The 19,665-nt window shown below is 45.3% G+C and overlaps 2 protein-coding genes across 5 annotated transcripts in view; both read right to left on the reverse strand.

Moving 5' to 3' along the window:
* LOC134342965 (DNA-binding protein RFX5-like) overlaps positions 1-10,272 on the reverse strand; it is a 34,782-nt gene extending 24,510 nt beyond the window's left edge. The window contains exons 1-3 of one of the 4 annotated variants that reach the window (XM_063041714.1): positions 9,944-10,272; positions 8,928-9,064; positions 139-269 (exon numbers count right to left, since the gene is read on the reverse strand). In XM_063041714.1, coding sequence (XP_062897784.1) covers positions 139-257 — 119 coding nt within the window. In that variant the 5' untranslated portion in view covers positions 258-269; positions 8,928-9,064; positions 9,944-10,272. Of the gene's footprint in view, positions 1-138; positions 270-6,619; positions 6,642-8,927; positions 9,769-9,943 lie in introns of those variants that run through there. The other 3 variants (XM_063041715.1, XM_063041716.1, XM_063041713.1) reach the window with 3 other exon arrangements.
* A 6,020-nt stretch (positions 10,273-16,292) lies between these two features.
* selenbp1 (selenium binding protein 1) overlaps positions 16,293-19,665 on the reverse strand; it is a 44,415-nt gene continuing 41,042 nt past the window's right edge. The window contains exon 12 of the mRNA XM_063041717.1: positions 16,293-16,827. Within this exon, the coding sequence (XP_062897787.1) occupies positions 16,665-16,827 (163 nt within the window). The 3' untranslated portion in view covers positions 16,293-16,664. The remainder of the gene's footprint in view (positions 16,828-19,665) is intronic.

The raw sequence follows: 19,665 nt of genomic DNA on the forward strand, positions 1-19,665 counted from the left end.
TTCTACTAGTCTCTCCCACTCTTCTACGGCATAGGAGAACCAAAGCACCCCATAGAGAAGCAAAAAGTTGATTACTCTTCTGCAATTATGGATAAGAATGGGAGCCCCATGCGGAATAGTATTCAGACTGCTTCTCACCTGATACCACCCTTTAACTTGTGGAGCAGAGTACTTGGCTCGGTATCCACTGCCTCTGAATCGTGGGGTGTTAGACTCCCTCGGTTCGGTGATTTCAGGTGGGCCTCTTCTTCCTCCATGGAATCCAATCTCTAGGAGAAATGACATAACTTTTTCCCAGTGAGACAAATGATCCTACCCACCTCAGGTGTTAGTGAGGCTCAGTGAAGACCCATAAAGTTTTGCTCATTAGCACACCAAGTTCACATTTATTGTCATCTGACTATATACAGTATATACAACCAAATGAATTAACATTCCCCTGGATAATGGTATACCCACAAAACATGTATCGCGCACAGCACACAAAACAAGATAATACCATAAATAAGTTAATAAAATATCATTCGAAGTGCATGTAGTGCACAGCATAGGGATCCTCAACAATGCTTTGAGCCATTTGTCTACAACACTCCTGATGAATGTCATAAATAGGGGCGAGGGAAACCCTGGTGATCATCTCAGAGGTTTTTACTTTCAGTGGAGGAACATCGTTTTTATTATTTATTTAGTGATACAGTGCAGAGTAGGGCCCTTCCGGCCTTTCCAGCAACTCTGCCCCAGCAACACCGACAACTCTGATTAAGGAAGTATGGGATACAGAGAGAGATGATGAGAATTAAATTAAGGGAGTTGGGGGTGCAGGAATTCACATTAAAAGGGTTGCTGGGCATGGGTGAGAGAGCACAAGTCCGGGTATTGTTAGCGTTTTTAAGGGGTACAGGGGTTTTTTTTTATAGGATATGACGGATAAACAGGAATAGGGTACTAGGATGGTCAAAGATGGGAGGGTAAAGTGTAGGTTTGTGTGTGTGTGTGTGTGCGCGCGCGATTGGGTGAAGGGATTTAGAATGTATGTCTAGTGCACATTCTGGAGCAGAGGGTGGCGGTAATGCACCATTAAGCTGGATGCCAACCGCCGTAAAACAAGATACAGACAGACAACCCTGATTAAGCCTAATCTAATCACGGGACAATCTACAATGACCAATTAACCTACTTGATACATCTTTGGCCTGTGGGAGAAAAGCAGAGCACCAGGAAAAACCCATGCATTCCACAGGAGGTGTGTGCGCAGAGACTCTTTACTGAACGGCGTCAGAACTGAACCCCGAACTCCAATTCCCCGAGCCAAAGGGGAATATGTATCAATAATTTGAACAACGTTGCTTGAGAGATTAATACTGGAGCTGCACAACTCATCCTCATGGGATCATTTAGGTCCACCTGAGATGGGTCTCTCCCTGATAACTCACCCAAGAGATGGTACCTGTGGTCATTCAGCACCCCTCCGAATTCTCAGCCTGGATTTTTCTGACCAAATTTCTGCAGTGAATACAGCACTGTCAGAGGCCAGAGTGCTCTCAGCTGGACGCTGGTAGGTTTGGGCAGGGAAGGTGTATAATATGAAAGTACTGAGGTCAATTAGACCTACTCCATGCTCAGCTCATATCAATTCCCAATTAAACACACGCGATTGGTTACCACATGCACAAGAGGTTCTGCAGATGCTGCAAAACCTGATCAACACACAAAATGCTGGAGGAAGTCAGGAGGTCAGACAGCATCTATGGAAAGTAATAAAGAGTCAATTTTTTGGGCCAAAACCTTTTATCAGGACACTTGCTATCTACATAGAAAGGGAGAGGGAAGAAGCCAGAGTAAATTTACTTATTTAGCAATGCAGTGCTGACTCGGGCTTTCCGGCCCTTTGAGCTGCCACCCCAGTAGCCCCAATTTAACCCTAAACTATTTGAGGACAATTTACAGTGAGTAATTAACCTACCCAGTACATCTTTGGACTGTGAGAGAAAACCTACAGTGAGGATGTACAGAGGATGCCGGGATTGAACTCCAAATTCTGACAGCCCGACTGTAATAGCGTTGTGCTAACAACTATACCAACGTGGCACCCAATAATAAGGTGGGGGGGGGGAGCAGAGGGAAAGTAGAGCTAAAAGGCAATAAGTGCAGGTGAAATGAGAAGAACTGGGTTTCTCAGCGGGGTCCAAACTGGGGAGCCTCAAAAATGAGCTGGAAGCCATGTGCAACAAGATGGCAGTAGAGAGAGAGGTTCCCAGGAAGGAGACATAGCTGGGGTAGTGAGTCTGTGTGACCAATATGTTGGCCAATGAGGGACAGTAACGTATCTGTTTTTGTTTAACACCATGACAGACAAAAGAACCAAAGGCCTTGCATTTGCATTGTGCATTTCCTTCCTTTTTCAGACCCACTGGAAGGAGAACTTAAAGGGCTCTTCAATTGTGACTTGATTCTTCCCACAGCAAACTTAATGATCCAATCTGGCACTGAGTTGAAAGGGCAGTATGCCAACAAAAACGCTGGGAGTACCTCTCTTATCTGACAAGATAGGAAGTTGCCATATTTGTCACCACCTTCAAGGAAGGAGAGAAATCCAATTGCTGTAACTGTTGATGGATCACCCTGCCATCAGCCATCGGGATACCAGTCAGTGGCTCAAAGGCAGCTGCCCGAATCACATCATGCAGAGTGAATATAATATTCACCACATGACAACTCTAGTGATATTAGAGACCTGATGAATCAGATTCAGTTTTAATATCACGGCAATACTGTATAATATGAAGTTTGTTGTTTTGTGGCAGTACAGTGAATAAGCTATAAATTACATTAAGAATACAAATAAGTTAAAAGTAGTGCAAAATAGAGCAAAACAAGAAGAAAAAAAGTGGGGGAGTGTACATAGGTTCATTGTTCATTCAGATATCTGATGGAAGGAGAAAAAGCTGCTCCTAAGTTGATGAGAGTGTGTCTTCAGGCTCCTGTACCTCCTACTTGATGGTAGCAATGAGAAATGGGCATGCCCTAGGTGGTGGGGGCCCTTGATGAGGAATCACCTTTTGAAGACGTCCTCAATGCTCGATACTGTATGGTCCTGACCTAAAATGTCGACTCTTTATTCCTTTCCATAGATGCTGCCTGACCTGCTGAGTTTCCCCAGCATTTTGTGTGTTTTACTTTAGTGATATTATGGTCTTCTTGATCTAACTGTCTATCAATCACGAGGAACCATGAAGAATCCTTTGGAATTTCAGGAATCCTCAAAAACTTACCTCCATCCTAAATATGCTATAAAACTCAGTGATGGATGGTCCCAAGCCTGGCAGTGAAAAGAGGAGGGTTAGGCATGGGGCTAGTAACTCCATCCTGTTAAAAACCCAGAGCTACAGAAACACCAATTAAGACCTCATCCCTGGATCTTTGATGGGCTACATCTGGGGGCAACTTGAAAGACTGGTCCAGGGTAGAGGACTCTGGTGAGTTGCTGTCAGCAGCCTATGCCCCAGTAGGGGTGATGGACTGAAGTAAGTAAATAAGTAAGACAGACAATCTGTGATTTTAACCACAAGATCCAATTTCAATGCAAACTGGTGTTAAGTAAGCCCACATCATCCCAAAAACGTAATTTTGAACTTTTCTTATCATAATACTTCCACTGGAGTGCGGCTAACTGGAAAGTCAAATAGGAAATCCTTCACTCTACATAACCTCCACAAGACCAATGTCCATGAAGCCTCAGAACTGCAGTAATCTGATGAAGCTTGGATGTGCACCCTCTTGGAAGCCAAGCTCCAAGTGACCATCAATTCACTTGAAAAAACAGACAAGGAAACAGGCTTTTATACTTAGCATCCACAATCCAAAGGCCCTCTATCAAACTGCTCCAGGTGGACAACACAGCCCACCGACAGAGGTGCAAGGCTATAGACCCTACCAAACCAACTCTTCTTCCTAAATCATGAACACCCTCAAACAAGGGAGTACCATTGATGAAAGTTACCAATGCCCTCAGTAAGCCATGGTAGTCAATTGAGAAAAAAGGGTGTTTTAGAATGCAGAACTCACAATTGGCACAGAGTTCATGGTTTACCGGTAGTTGTACTACTCTTTGCTTATAGAACAGGCAACTGAAAGAAACGGCAAGATACAGCCACCACTGTCTGTGCAAAATTTTCCAAATTCACTGAAGGGGTAAGTAAACACACATCGCTTTCTCTCTTAAGCCAACATCTGATTAAAGATCTAATTACACCACCTGCAGTGAAGACACAATGTTTGCATGCCCTAAAGACTTAATAAAAAATTAACTCTAACCGTCTTATGTACATCGAAACATAGTGAAATGCATTGTTTGTGTCAACAACCAAAGACAGTACGAGGATGTGCTGGGGGCAGCCTGCAAGTGTTGCCATGCTTCCAGTGCCAACATAGCAAGCCCTCAACTTAGTAACCGTAGCCTGTCCATCTTTGGAATATGGGAGGAAACAGGAGCACCCGGTGGAATCCCAAGCAGTTATGGGGGAGAACATACAAGCTCCTTACAGGCAATGGCTGGATTTGAACCCCAATCGGTGTTCGTTGCCACTGTAAAAGTGATACACCCTACTCTGGTGCCCTAAGATAGGAGGGAGTCACCACTACTGGTAATGTGCAAATTTCTTATAGACAGTGGCACAAATTGAATCTCCATTACACTAAAGCCTGATTTATACTTCTGCGTTAACTCGACGCCATAACCTACACAAGTAACTTACACGCGTTGTGAGCATTTATACTTGTGTGTTGGTGTGTCTGTGTCACTCTGCAATTCACGCACGTCACGCATGCGCACACACCTGCCCACGCAAGGCTTCATGGTCATGGTAGTCTTTCTCCAGGTAAACAAGAAGCGAGCGTCTTTTTTCATAAAAGCGAAATGTGTCCTCCATAATTTCGGAGGTCTGTAAAGCTTTATGGAAAGCATTGCAGCCAGAGTTCCTTCCCTGCCCTTCAGTCACCCAATGGGAAGCTATTGCAGCGTAGGAGGAAATGCGATGCTACCAAGCCGACCAATCACAGCTGTTGCAGTCTGCGTTGCCGGGAGGCGCGATTACATTTTAGGAGAGGTGCGTGTCGCAGCAACGCAGGCTCTGGCGTAAGGATCCGCGTCGGCTTTGTGTAGGGTTTGCAGCGACACAGTACTTATAGTGTCACGTTAACGCAGAAGTATAAATCAGGCTTAGCTGCTACACTACCAAGCCATCCTAGGATCCTAAAACAAGAGTTCTGTTCCAAACTCCATTACAGGTGGAAAGAAGAATCAACTCAAGAATGATTCTCAAATTCATCCCTGTCAGTTTGTGGGGATGAATGGCCCATCATCATTCAAAATGGAAGACCATTCAAGGCACCACCAAGAACCAAAAGTATCTTCAACTAGAGCTCACGGAAACCCAGAAATAAGAAGTATCCCATAATGTCAACCAACAAGAGAGGTACAACTTTGTTGGGGTTTGGAGGCTCAGTGACGCAGAGAGCTATGTTGGCTGGAGTCAGGGCTTCACGCTTTAGCTCTTGGTAGAGTCACCCATGGCAGGCAGGTCAAAGGGTAGAGGGCAGACTAAAAGTGGTCCACCGTCCCTCCAAGTTTGGGGGTTCAGCTAGGGCTAACAACCCTGACTAGTCAAAGAAAACTGTTACGGAAACTGCAATGAAGAATCCTTTTACATCTGTGTGTGATGGTATTCCTGAGTCTCCATCTGGGACTTGCATGGCTGCCAAGGACAGACAGAGATGGAGGACTTTCACTGCTGCCCTAAATGCCTATGGCATAACGGGCAGTAAGTATAATACCAAATGGAGGATAAATATTAACAGGATACAGGGCAAGAAATACAAGAAGGATGCTGGAGGAACTCAGCCAGTCAGGAAGCATCTGTGGAGGGAAATGGACAATCAACATTTTTGGTCCAGACCCTTCATCTGAGTTGGAATCTCAACATGTGACCTTGACTGCTCACTGTGTGTGAACGGCACACTCGTGTAACACTTCACAGCATCTGCAATCGGGTTCAATTCCCGCTGGTATCTACAAGGGGCTTGCACGTTCTTTCCGTGAGCACGTGGGTTTTCTCCAGGTGCTCTGGTTTCCTCCCACGTTCCGGAGACAGAAAGGTTAGGGTTAGGGAATTATGGGCACGCTATGGCGGTGCTGCAAGCATGACGACACTTGTGGGCCACCCCCAGCACACTCTTGGACTGAGTTGTTCGTTGACTTTGTTGCTCCAGGTTCCAGCATATGCAGTCTGTGTGTCTATGAAGAATTATAGACAGAATTAAAAGGGCTAAATTCTGACTGACAGTTACAGCTTGACTATGCAAATAATGTTGCAAGTTAACTGTGGGTTAGATGTAAGGAAGACAGGAGTGCTTGTTGCATGAGAAAGCTGCTTGTGTAACCACTAATCAAGGATGCCTGACAACGATCAGAGTGCTATGTGATAACGAAAGTTTAACAAGCAGCTCCGGACAGTGAACATAGAATAGTACAGCATAGTACAGGCCCTTCGGCCCACAATGTCGTGCCGACCCTCAAACCCTGCCTCCCATATAAGCCCCCACCTTAAATTCCTCCATATACCTGTCTAGTTGTCTCTTAAACTTCACTAGTGTATCTGCCTCCACCACTGACTCAGGCAGTGCATTCCACGCACCAACCACTCTCTGAGTAAAAAACCTTCCCCTAATCTCCCCCTTGAACTTCCCACCCCTTACCTTAAAGCCATGTCCTCTTGTATTGAGCAGTGGTGCCCTGGGGAAGAGGCGCTGGCTATCCACTCTATCTATTCCTCTTATTATCTTGTACACCTCTATCATGTCTCCTCTCATCCTCCTTCTCTCCAAAGAGTAAAGCCCTAGCTCCCTTAATCTCTGATCATAATGCATACTCTCTAAACCAGGCAGCATCCTGGGGAATGCTGTGCTCGGGGCTTACTTGATTACAGATTTCCAGGGTCTATGAGCGGGGCTCTGTAATATCAACTGAGACGCAAGCTTGCTAATAAACAGTATGTAATCTTAAGTAAACTGTGTTTGACAACTATTCCCTTGGTCTGAACCTAAAGTCGTCTGGTAGAGAGGCAGAGCGACATCGTGAAATCGTGCCTCACATCTTTCACATCCACCCAGAGCCATTCAAAAAATCATTCCCAATGACAGTACACAGCTCCCTCAGTACTGTGAGGAGTGTCAGGTTGGACCAAGCTGAGCACAAGCTTTGTACCAGGTTTGAGGTCTTCAACATGCAATATGGTACAGTGGTGTAGTGGTTAGAATGACTAATACAGCCCAGGGCATCAGAGTTGGGGATTCAATTCCGGCATCTTCTGTCCTTTGCGTGTGACGCGGTTTTCCTCCGAATGCTCCGTTTCCTCCCACAGTCCAAAGATGTGCCAGCTAGTAGGTCAATTGGTCATTGTAAGTTGTCCCATGATTAGGCTAGGGTTAAATCGGGGTTGCTGGGTGGTGTGGCTCGAAGGCCTGGAGGGCCCTGTTCCGTGCTGTATCTCTAAATAAATAAGACCTTCACCTCAGACTGACAAAGGGTGCATTGACACACCAAAGGCCACTAGGATCTGCCCTCACTGAGAGGTGGCTACTGAAATGCAGAAAAGAAATTCACAATGTCCTGCTCTCCCAGTGCTAACAATCTACCTGCAGAACTCAGCAGGTCGAGCAGCATCTGTAGGAGGAAAGGAACTTTCAACGTTTCATGGTAAATACCCCAAATCAGGAAGTCAATGCCTCCGAAGCACATCAAAGACAACTGCTCTGTGCAAAGTCTGAGCTCTTTTTAAACACCCTTTACCTCAGACTGATGCAAGGTTTCAATCCAAAAATTTTTAGATTTACGAGGATGGTTGGATTGAGTTGTTCTGAACTTGACAATCCATTTGCAAATGTTTCATCGCCATATGAGGAGACATCATCAGTGCCCTGCTCATTTGGGGTGTCCCCCCCGGATGCTTATCAATCAGCTGACTGGCTGTCATTACGGAAACAATTGTGACGTAGGGAAGGGGTCTCGTTGCTGACTGGATGCGGAAAACCATGCTTCTAGGAATTCTCTTGCAAGATTAAGAGGGGCACAAACTTGACTGGGCACCAGTGAAAGTCATGATGCAAGCGAACGTGCGGCATGCAAGGGGATTCCTGAAAGCTTGGCTTTCCTTAAAGAATTCTGTAAACTGACATGTAGACTTCGATCCTATTTGTAAGCCAATGTGGGCAAAATTCCAGACCACAATGCACAGAGTTCACCATGCAGCCAATCAGCAATGAGACCCACCCCTCAATGTAATAACAACCAATCAGCTGATTGGCAAGTATACAAAGGCCATGTACTCGGAGCATACACCACAAATAAACAGCGGCCCGATGACATCTCCGTGTATGGTGATGAAATGTTTGCCAAGATCAGAGAACAACTCAACCCAACCATCACCCACCTGAGCTACACATTTTCCCAGTTATTTCCATTAGGAGATATTTCTGGGACAGTGTTACGAAGAGTTTGAGCAGACTGGGACTTTACTCATTTCAGTTTATGAAAATGAGACATTTATGGAGATGATGAGGATCCTTTCCCAAATTTGTAGAAATCAAGACTAGAGGGCAGAGGTGTACAGCAAAGGGGAAATTTAATAAGAACCTGAGGGGCAACTTCTTCACAGAGAGGGTGGTCAGTGTGTGCAATGAGCTGCCAGATGGTATTTTGAGGCAGGTGGGGGGGGGGGCCTTCGTCAGTCAGAGTTGACCATGAACGTTGCGTTCTAGTTGTCTAGATATGCAAGCCAGGGCAGAACGATATGGAGAGCAAGCTGTTGAAATTGCAACTGGCTTCCCCTCCCTCTCCATGCAGCTGATGAATCCAAAGGAAAGGCAGAGACCGATACAATTTGGCACCAGCTACGTCGTAGGAGTTGCTAGTCAGCGTTGAACTCCACGTAGAACTGCCTTAGGGCCTCCACCCCTGGATTTTTCCCTTAGGGTTTATTCCTGAAGCCTTCTCCACGAGTGGGTGTAGCTGTAAGGCAGCAGAGGTTTGAGATCAGAGTTTTCCTTCGGCTAGATGAGTTGCCGACCACAGCTGGCATGTCCTAACAGCCCGAAGCAACTGGTTTTAAGGTGCCAGCAACCCACCTTTGCCCCTTCTCCTGTAAGTAGAAATGGTTCCACTGGGCTTAGTAGCTAAACTGCAGGTAATGGCCAGCAGCTGGACTTTGCTGTCAAAGCTGAGGCAGGTGCATTAACAACATTTAAAGGGCACACGTGGATAAGAAAGGTTCAGAGAGATATTGGCCAATGTATCTCCCTTGGATATAAATCTTGGTCAGCATGGACCAGTTGGGTCTGAGGGCCCACTTCCATCCTGTATGGCTACAATCCGCTGAGTTCCTCCACTTGTTGCTCCAGATTATAACATTTGCAGTCTCTTGTGTCTTCCATTACCACCTGACTTGCACTATAGACGGCCACGCCACAATAATTCTGCAATGCCCCATCTAGAGAAAAAAGGGCATGAAAACCTGGTGCAGCATGCCTGCAGACACCCTCCCCAAGACTGAATTTGGTTCATTGGCTGTGCTTATTAGTTAAAATCAGGGCTGGAGCCCTGGTAGTTGGGATAGATTGGAGGGAGATGGCGAGAATGTTGACATTATTGAAGCCAATGTCACTAATCTTTCTTTCTTTCCCTCCCTCTCTCCCGGCCGGCCTACCACACCTCCCACCGTCTCGTTTACACCACCACACCATTCCTCCCCTCACGCCCATTCCTTCTCTTCTCTGCGATAGGCGTGTCCCAAATTCATACACAAACCACCACAAACGTGACATGAAGAACAAACGCATAAAATTCCCCTCATCGCCCAACAGCCTCGCGGAAATTAAATATAAATTATACCTTAAACAACTCGACCTCGGCTCAGAAGTCATGCCCCGCCCCCGACACCCGAGATAATTGGACAATCTGCCACCGGATGCGCCACATCCACCCTTCCATTGGACCGCCACCTTGTCAATTAACGCGCGGTATAAACACCAAGCCCGGATCAGCGGTTTCACATTTGAAAAAAACAGTCGATTTTATTTGTAGAAGATTCGGTTCCTTTGTATTCTCCATCGGTGTTTTTTTTAAACACTTGTTCGGAAATTACGGTTAACGACAAGTCACGTGCTTTAAAAGAAGAGACAACAGATGCAGATCAACCGAACTTAGTCAACAAGAAGATCCAACCTTCACATCACTCGCACATTTTTATTGGATGGTCGGCTTCCACCCCTACCGAATCAGATCTCTCATTGGACAGGACCGATGTCAATCAACCAAGCCCTCAAATACACAAGGTTGAGAGCGCACTAAATTAACGCAGCGCAAGCCAAGGCGCGCAAAATGTCAATAATGTTTGTGCTGTGAATCAGACTTTGTTAAACGCTGTTTTCTTATATTATTCGTATTTATTTGAGATTTCTTAGGCGCTTCTAATGTAAATGTTTAAAAACATGTTTTTGTTCAAGTATTGGGCAGTGGAAGTTACTAACTTCACATTTAACTTCATCATTCCATGCCCGTAGTTGATTGGCTTACGGGGATGGACTAGACCACAAAGTCTTATTCCTATAGGACAGGTCTGACGTCAATCATTCGAGTAATTGAGAGTGTGACAGGCAGTGGCTTAATGCTAGCCTAGATATGTTTGCTATTTAAAAAAATATTTGATACGGGTTGGCAAAAAACCTGGAGTACAAAATTCCACACTGTTATTTTTCAATTTTGACCTTTTTAAAAAAAAGGCAAGTGTGGGCACGTGGCCAAGTGGTTAAGGCATTGGACTAGCGACCTGATGGTCGTGAGTTCGAACCCCAGCAGAGGGAACGTGTTGTGTCCTTGAGCAAGGCACTTAATCACACATTGCTCTGCGATGACACTGGTGCCAAGCTGTATCGGTCCTTGTCCTTCCCTTGGACAACATTGGTGTCATGGAGAGGAGAGACTTGCAGCATGGGCAACTGCTGGTCTTCCAAACAACCTTGCCCAGGCCTGCGCCCTGGAGAGTGAAGACACAGATCCATGGTCTCACAAGACTAACGGATGCCTTATTATAAAAAAAAGGCAAGGATATAATTGATTCTCAGGACCATTCTCAAATTTTGAGTGACCTTAGATGTGAGATTCAGATTTTTTTTTATCACATATACATTGAGATATATAGTGAAATGTGTGGTTTGCATTAACTACCAACACAATCTAAGCATGTAGCCCACAAGTGTCGCTGTGCATTCCAGCGGTAACATAGCATGACCACAATGTTCTGCAGAACAACACAAGCAACAACAGCACAAACACCCTCCCCCTGCCCACTCACGTACACAGACAGGCAACCAACCACAGGACAGGCCGCATTCCGGCCGACAGTCCGTGGCCCAGGACTCGCAGAAATCGGGTCTCCAACCTCCAGTCCCAGGTCAGGTCTCACAGACTTGAGGGACTCCAGCTCCAGGCTCACCAACTTTTTGAAATATTAAATATAACACTGAAAATTATAGAATACACCACAGATGAAATCCAACCAGGCCATCATATTTCTGTGGTTAATTTCAGAGACATGTAATTAGTCCCTCACACTTGTGACTTTGCCAGCTGCAAATTACGAGACAAACTGGACCGTCTACAAGGAGTTTGTACATTTCCCCATGTGTACGTGGGTTTCCCCCCAGTGTCCGTTTCCTCCCACAGTCCAAAGGCGTTTCAATTCCGAGGTTAATTGGTCTTTGTAAATCGTCCTGTGTGTCTCTTTACTGCCCGTTATGCCGCTGGTGTTTAGGACAGCGAAGGTCCTACATCTCTGGCAGTGTTCAGGGCTTCCCTCATCATGTCAGTAGCTCGGTTTTCACTACTGTCAGTCATGCAGGGTGGAGGCTCCGGAGTACTCAGATGTAGAATGATTCTTCATTGCTGTTTCCGTAATAGTTTAGTTTTATAATCACAGTTGTTAACCCTGAACTGCACCCCCAAACCTGGTCTCTACCCGGTTTGCCATGGTTGATCCTAGCAAGAGCCAAAGCATAAAGCCCTGACTCCACACAGTCTAGCTTGGGTCATTGAGACGTGCAAACCTCAACCCCTACGATAGGAGGTTGTGGTCCTCTTAGTGGAGTCCTATGATCAGGCTAGGGTTAAATAGGCAGCACAGTCTGTTGGGCCTGTTCCGTGCTGTATCGCTAAATAAACAAACAAACAAATAGATAGATAGATAAAATCAGAAATGGTTTGGAAGGCTGTGAATTGTCTTTATATGATTATTCATTCATCTGCCCGATGAAAGTTACAACTGAAAATCTTTTGGTTTCCTATGTCAATGCTAGTAATTCACTGCAAGGAAAACTGTACTTATCTATTGTGTGTTTACTTGCCAAAGGTTCCTTCTCAACAAGCCATTGATGAACCATTTTGAATTGATGCTGACAACCTGAGTTGCTTTTATTTTAATTGAACTGAACCAGACTTTTATTTTCTGAAAAAGGCGGGAGGAGAAGATGGCAGCGCGACGCAGCGCGCGCAGCTCTCCGGTGAAATGATATTGTATTTGTAAGTAGGGGCCGTGCACAATTCTGATTTGATGGAGACAGACATGAGAAGCAGAGGAACATCTGGAGAAATTTTTGAAATGCCCGGTTCGCTGCCGCTGCTACTGTGCGATCGAGAATCTCCGGAGGGAAGGCCCCAAAATCCCTGGCTTTGCCTGCTACTGGCGACTAAGGCTGAGGTCGAAGCGTTCAGCCGAGATGGTGCTCGGTACTCGGTGTGGGAGGGCTGATCGGAGCTCGAAGTTTTCGGATGGCTCAGAGTCAGACCCGTGGTCGGGCATGGCAGGGAGAGTTTTCTTCCTTCTCTCACCTGCGTGAGATGTGGGACTTTCGAGAGACTTTGAACTTTTTTTACTGTGCCATGGCCTGTTCTTCATCAAGTTATGGTATTATTGCACTGTTGTAACTATATGTTATAATTATGTGGTTTTTGTTAGTTTTTCAGTCTTGGTCTGTCCTGTGTTTCTCTGATATCACACCGAAGGAATATTGTATCATTTCTTAATGCATGCATTACTAAATGACAATAAAAGAGGACTGCATGTCCTCATAATCTAATCTTTTTATAAAGTGGATTTTCTTTTATTTAAAGTTAAATTGCGAAGATGAGATTTAGTTTTGAGTTCTTCAGACAGGGTGTCCTTCACAAAGTAAGGGGGAGAAAGAATATATTTGAGTGTATTGTTGGAACCTGAAATATTTTGGAGGATATACCTTGGTACTGTAAAATACAAAATCAGTTTTCATGGAAAAGAGTGCAGTTGATGTTTCAGGCCGAGACCCTTCATCAGGACTGGAAAAAAAGATAAGGAGTCAACTCAGACTCCTCATCTTTTTTCACAATCTTGATGATGGGGCTCAGCTGAAAGCGTGGACTGTACTCTTTTCCACAGATGCTGCCTGGCCTGCTGAGTTCCTCCAGCATTTCGTGTGTGTTGCTTGGATTTCTAGCACCTGAACATTTTCTCTTGTTTGAAATCAGTTTTCAGTCTTACAGGCAATGGGAATGCGGAGGTCCGAAAGAAGTTTCTCATGAGAAGATCTTGAACTGTAACAGATTGCAATATCAATGTGACCAGCCAAGACCAAATTGAAGGGGTTTAAATAAAATGCCAGAGGAGATGAGGGTAACTATTTCTTCTGGGGGTTGAGTCCCAATCAGGAAGGAAAATTAGTGGTGGTGTTGAGAAGTTCTCTGCACATAAGGGAGTACGATAAGGGGCTGAGAAGGAATAAGGCATATTGGTCTTCATTAGCTGGGGATTGAGTTCACAAGCCATGAAGTAATATCGCACCTCTATGCAACCCTGGTTTGACCACACTTTGGTCAGTGTTGTGCTCAGTTCTGGTCACCTCACTACAGGAAGGACGTGGAAGCTTTAGAGGGCGCAGGGGAGATTCACCAAGATGCTGCCTGGATCAGAGAGCATGTCTTTATGAAGGTAGGCTGAGTGAGCTAGGGCTTTTCTCTTGGGAGTGAAGAAGGATGATAGGTGGCTTGATGAAGATGTACAGGATGGTAAGAGACACAGATTGAGTGGAAAGCTGGAGACTTTTTCCCAGGGTGGGAGTGGCTAATACCAAGGAGCACAATTTTAAGATGATTGGAGGAAAGTATAGAGAGAGGGGTGTCAGAGGTACATTTTTTTTCCACAGAGAGTGGTGGGTGTGTGGAACAGGGCTGGTAGTAGAGGCAGAAACTGTCAGATAGGCACATGGATAGAAAAATAGAGGGCTATGGGGGAGGGAAGTTAGACTGATCTTAAAGTAGGTTAGTCATAGTCATAGTCATACTTTATTGATCCCGGGGGAAATTGGTTTTCGTTACAGTTGCTCCATGAATAATAAATAGTAATAGAACCATAAATAGTAATATGTAAATTATGCCAGTAAGTTATGAAATAAATCCAGGACCAGCCTATTGGCTCAGGGTGTCTGACCCTCCAAGGGAGGAGTTGTAAAGTTTGATGGCCACAGGCAGGAATGACTTCCTATGACGCTCTGTGTTGCATCTCGGTGGAATGAGTCTCTGGCTGAATGTACTCCTGTGCCCAACCATGTAGTGGATGGGAGACATTGACCAAGATGGCATGCAACTTGGACAGCATCCTCTTATAAGGTCAGAACAACATTGTGGGCTGAAGGGCCTGTACTGTGCTGTAATGCTCTATAGATCTGTAATTCCCTCCCCTTCACTTGAACCAATTGAAGATATCAAACTCTGGCAGAATTTTGTTTGTAACGGTATTAAGAAATGTATAAACAAAGCATGCGAGATAGGGTTGAAATTAAGATCAGCCAAAAGCAGGCAGAGGACCTCATATAATCAAATATCCTGGCCTCCTGCCACATTGTAGCCTCTCTCAGGGTGGGGGTGCAACACTTCATATTCTGACAAGGCAGCCTCCAACCTAATGTTGTGAATGTGGAAGCACAACAGCGTGGTTGAGCACGGCTGGGGCCCTGGCCTCAAACATCACCAGCGCCCTGCTCACTTGTGGTGTGTCCTCCGAACGTTTGGCCTTTGTATATTTATCTATCAACCTTGCAAGATTGAGAGGGCAGAGGTCCAGCAGTAGAATGACAGGCTGAACACTGCTAGGAAAATATACCATCAATTGCCAAACATTGCTGCTCAGGATCCTGCACTATTTATGTGTTGTTTTTTTGAGTGAATATGCTTCTTTGGATTTGATATTTGTTATTTTTGAAAATTTTGATCCTTGGCGGCGGTCTTGTTCAGCTGTATGTAGGCGTGGCTTGAATGGTAGTTAAACTTGATTTGATTGTTCTCCTTCTGGTAATCTTCTTCTTTTCTTTTCCCTCCCCTTTCCCCCTTCTATTCCCCATTCTGGCCTCTTACCGCTCCTCCTCACCTGTCTATCACCTCCCTTTGGTGCCCCTCCTCCTTCCCCTTCTCCCATGGTCGACCCTCCTGTCGGATTCCTCCCTCTCCAGCCCTTTACCTGTCCCACACCACCCCCCCACCCCCCCAGCTTCACCCATCACCTTCTACCTTGTCCTGCTTCCCCTCCCCCCCCACACACATTTTTATTCTGGTGTCTTCCCCCTCCCTTTGCAGTCCTGAAGGTGGGTCTCAGCCCAAAAGGCCAACTGTTTATTCATTTCTACAGACGCTGCCTGCCCTGCTGAGTTCCTCCGGCATTTTGTGTCCGTTGCTCAAGTAGAAGCTGGCAGTAGTATTTTTACCTACTACAACTCAGAAAAAAGAGAGAAAATGAAAGCCTCCTTCTGTGTTATCAATTTCACTGACACACTGAGAGGAAAGCGGTGCATAAATTTGCGTTAAGTTCCTCAAAAAGTTCGCGAGCAAAGCGTTAAGACAACAGAAGTGATACACGTGAAGTACTCCCTTTAAAAGAGCTCTACATTCGGCCCAGTTACATCACGGGTAAAACCGTCCCAACCACTGACACATCAATGTGAAGCGTTGCCATAGAAACACAACATCCACCATCAAAGATCCTCAGCACCCAGGCCAAGCTCTTTTCTCGCTGCCGCCATCAGGTAGAAGGTACAAGAGCTTCAGGACTCGTACCACCAGGTTCAGGAACAGTTACCACCCCTCAACCATCAGGCTCTGGAACACTATATTCATTCTATTTCTGGTGTTCCCACAACTGATGATCCCACTTTAGAGACTGTTTATTTTGTTATTTCATGCTCATTATTTATTTATATTTGCATTTGCACAGTTTGTTGTGCATTGATCCCGTTTACAGTTACTGTTGTATAGATTTGCTGTGTATGCCTGCAGGAAAAGGAATCTCCGGGTTGTATGTAGTGACGCATATGCACTCTGATAATAAGTTTTGCTTTTAACTTTGAACTTACGTTTAGAAGATAAGAAAATTTAGCCTTTGCATCAAAGCAACTGCTTCAGTTGATTAGTTATCAGGCGATATTAAATCAGAGAACAGTATCGGAGGAGCCTTCTAAGACCCTTAATGATTCTCTACCTCCCCCACCCCAGGATCTTTTCTTCCCCCCCCCCTTCAATATCACTCAAAGTTCATCTACAGCCAGATATCGGAGCTGCAGTCCCCTCCAGGGTATCGGATTTCATGGGCAAGAACCGGCCCGTCGGGTTCCTTCCCGAAGTCCACCAGGAAGCTCTCGTTGATCGAAAGGCCACCCTTTACTGTGTCCACGTCAACCTGCAGCATCATCGATCCTCCCCTGCAAGAAAAACAGGTCACTGCACGGAACTGACACCCTTCATTGGGATCAACATGCACAAAATGCCCGAGGAACTCAACAAGGCAGGTAGCACCTGTGGAGGGGAGTAAACCATTGAAGTTTTGGACTGAGACCTTTCAGCAGGACCTCATTTGATAACTCACGGGTGCAGATTTCCTCATAAACCAAGGAGGCAATTGAGAGCTAACTGAATTTAAAGATAAAGATTAGCTTTATTTGTCACATGCAGATTAAAATGTATGACATGTGTCATTTGTGTCAACAACCAACACAGTCCAAGGATGTGCTGGGAGCAGTGCACAAGCATCTCCACACGTCCGGTGCCAACATAACATGCCCACAGCTTACTAACCTTTAGAACGTGAGAGGACACCTACGTGGTCACATGGAAAACGTACAAACTTCTTACAGACGACGGTGGAATTTGACCCAGGTCGCTGGCGTTGTAGTAAACTTACGCCAACCACTACACTGCCATGCCACCCTGAGTAGATGAGACTATTCTTTAGAGCTTGTAAACGTGAAAGGAGATTTGGTTGAAACTTGATATTCCTAGAGGGCTTAATAGGTTAGATATGTGATGTTTCCCCTGACTGGAGAGTCTTGGACTGGGGACTGCAAGGAGGGTTGGCTGTTGAACACTGAGATGAATCGCATCTTCACTCAGAGAGTGGTGAACCTTTGGAATTCTCTTCCTCCGAGGGCCATGGAGACCAGATTGCTATCTGTTCAGAACAGATCAATAGATTGGTCAATAAATTGGCCTGTTTTGAACAGATAACAATCTGGTCTCCGTGGCCCTCGGAGGAAGAGAACAGATTGATTAATCAATAGATTGATCTGTTTTGAACAATAATCAACAGATAGATTGATCAATAGATTAAGACTGTCACCTAAAACACATCTAAAATTGTTCAGTTGTACCGTGGAGGGCATTCTAACCGGCTGCATCATCTGGTTGGGGAGAGATGGGGGGGCAGGAAGGGCTACTGCACAGGATCAGAATAAGCTGCAGAGAGTTGTAAACTTAGTCAGCTCCTACATGGGCACTAGCCTCCATAATATCCGGGACTTCTTCAGGGAGCAAAGCCTCAAAAAGGCAGTGTCCATCATTAAGGACCTCCATCACCCAGGTCATGCCTTGTTCTCATTGCTACCAGCAGGGAGGAGGTACAGAAGCCTGAAAGCGCACACAGTGGTAAACCGTATACATATGTTGTAACTGGGTTACCTGTCTGGACACGCCCCTCTGCTGACTGCTCCTGTGGCTCCTCCCACAGGCTCTGAATAAAGGCGATTGCGCCATTGCTCCTCCTCTCAGTCTAGGGGCCGATACTCAGGATGGTGGAGGTCACACTTCACTGCTAATAAAAGCCTTTCAGTATTTACTCTACTTCTAGTCTTTTGGAGTTATTGATAGTGCATCACACACTCAATGATTCAGGAACAGCTTCTTTCCCTTTGCTGTCCGATTTCTGAATGGACACTGAACATCACTACTTTTTCTTTTCCATTTATGCCCTACTTATTTAATTTAACTATCTTACATATACAGTGCCTATCAAAGGTATTCACCCTCCTTGGAAGTTTTCATGTTTTATTGATTTACAACATTGAATCACTGTGGATTTAATCTGGCTTTTAACCAAACAAGACTCTTTTGTGTCAAAGTGAAAACAGATCTCTACAAAGTGATCTAAATTAATTACAAATATTAAAAACAAAATAATTGATTACATAAGTATTCACCCCCTTCAAGTCAGTATTTAGTAGATGCACCTTTGGCAGCAATTACAGACTTGAGTCTGTGTGGATAGGTCTCTGTCAGCTTTGCACATCTGGACACTACAATGTTTCTCCATTCTTCTTTACACAACTGCTGAAGCTCTGTTGGATTGCATGGGGATCGTGAGTCAACAGCCCCGCAAATTGGATTGAGGTCTGGACTCTGACTTGGCCACTCCAGGACATTAACTTTGTTGTTTTTAAGCCATTCCTGTGTGGCTTTGGCTTTATGCTTGGGGTCATTGTCTTGCCAGGAAACAAATCTTGTCCCAAGTCGCAGTTCTCATGCAGACTGCATCAGGTTTTCCTCCAGGATTTCCCTGTATTTTGCTGCATTCATTTCACCCTCCACCTTCACAAGCCTTTCAAGCATCCCCACAGCATGATGCAGCCACCACCACGTTTCACAGTAGGGATAATGTGTTTTTGATGATGTGCGGTGTTTGGCTTACGTCAAACATAGTGTTTAGTCTGATGGCCAAAAAGCTCAATTTTGGTTTCATCAGACCATAGAACCTTCTTTCAGCTGACTTCAGAGTCTCCCACATGCCTTCTGGCAAACTCTAGCTGAGATTTTACGTGAGATTTTTTTTCCAACAGTGGTTTCTCTTTGCCACTCTCCCATAAAGCTGTGACTGGTGAAGCACCCAGGCAACAGTTGTTGGATGCGCAGTCTCTCCCATCTCAGCCACTGAAGCTTGTAACTCCTCCAGAGTTGTCACAGGTCTCTTAGTGGCCTCCCTCGCTAGTCCCCTTCTTGCATGGTCGCTCAGTTTTTGAGGATGGTCTGCTCTAGGCAGATTTACAGCTCAGCCATATTCTTTCCATTTCTTGATTGGGTTAACTGTACTCCAAGGGGTATTTGGTGACTTGGAAATTTTCTTGTATCCATCTCCTAACCTGTGCTTTTCAATAACCTTTTCGCAGAGTTGTTTGGAGTGTTCTTTTGTCTTCATGGTGAAGTTTTTGCCAGGATACTGGCTTACCAGCAGTTGGACCTTCTTCTTGTGTTGTTTTATGGCGGTTGGCAAA

Source organism: Mobula hypostoma, chromosome 2, assembly GCF_963921235.1.
Source record: "Mobula hypostoma chromosome 2, sMobHyp1.1, whole genome shotgun sequence".
NCBI classification, from domain to species: domain Eukaryota; kingdom Metazoa; phylum Chordata; class Chondrichthyes; order Myliobatiformes; family Myliobatidae; genus Mobula; species Mobula hypostoma.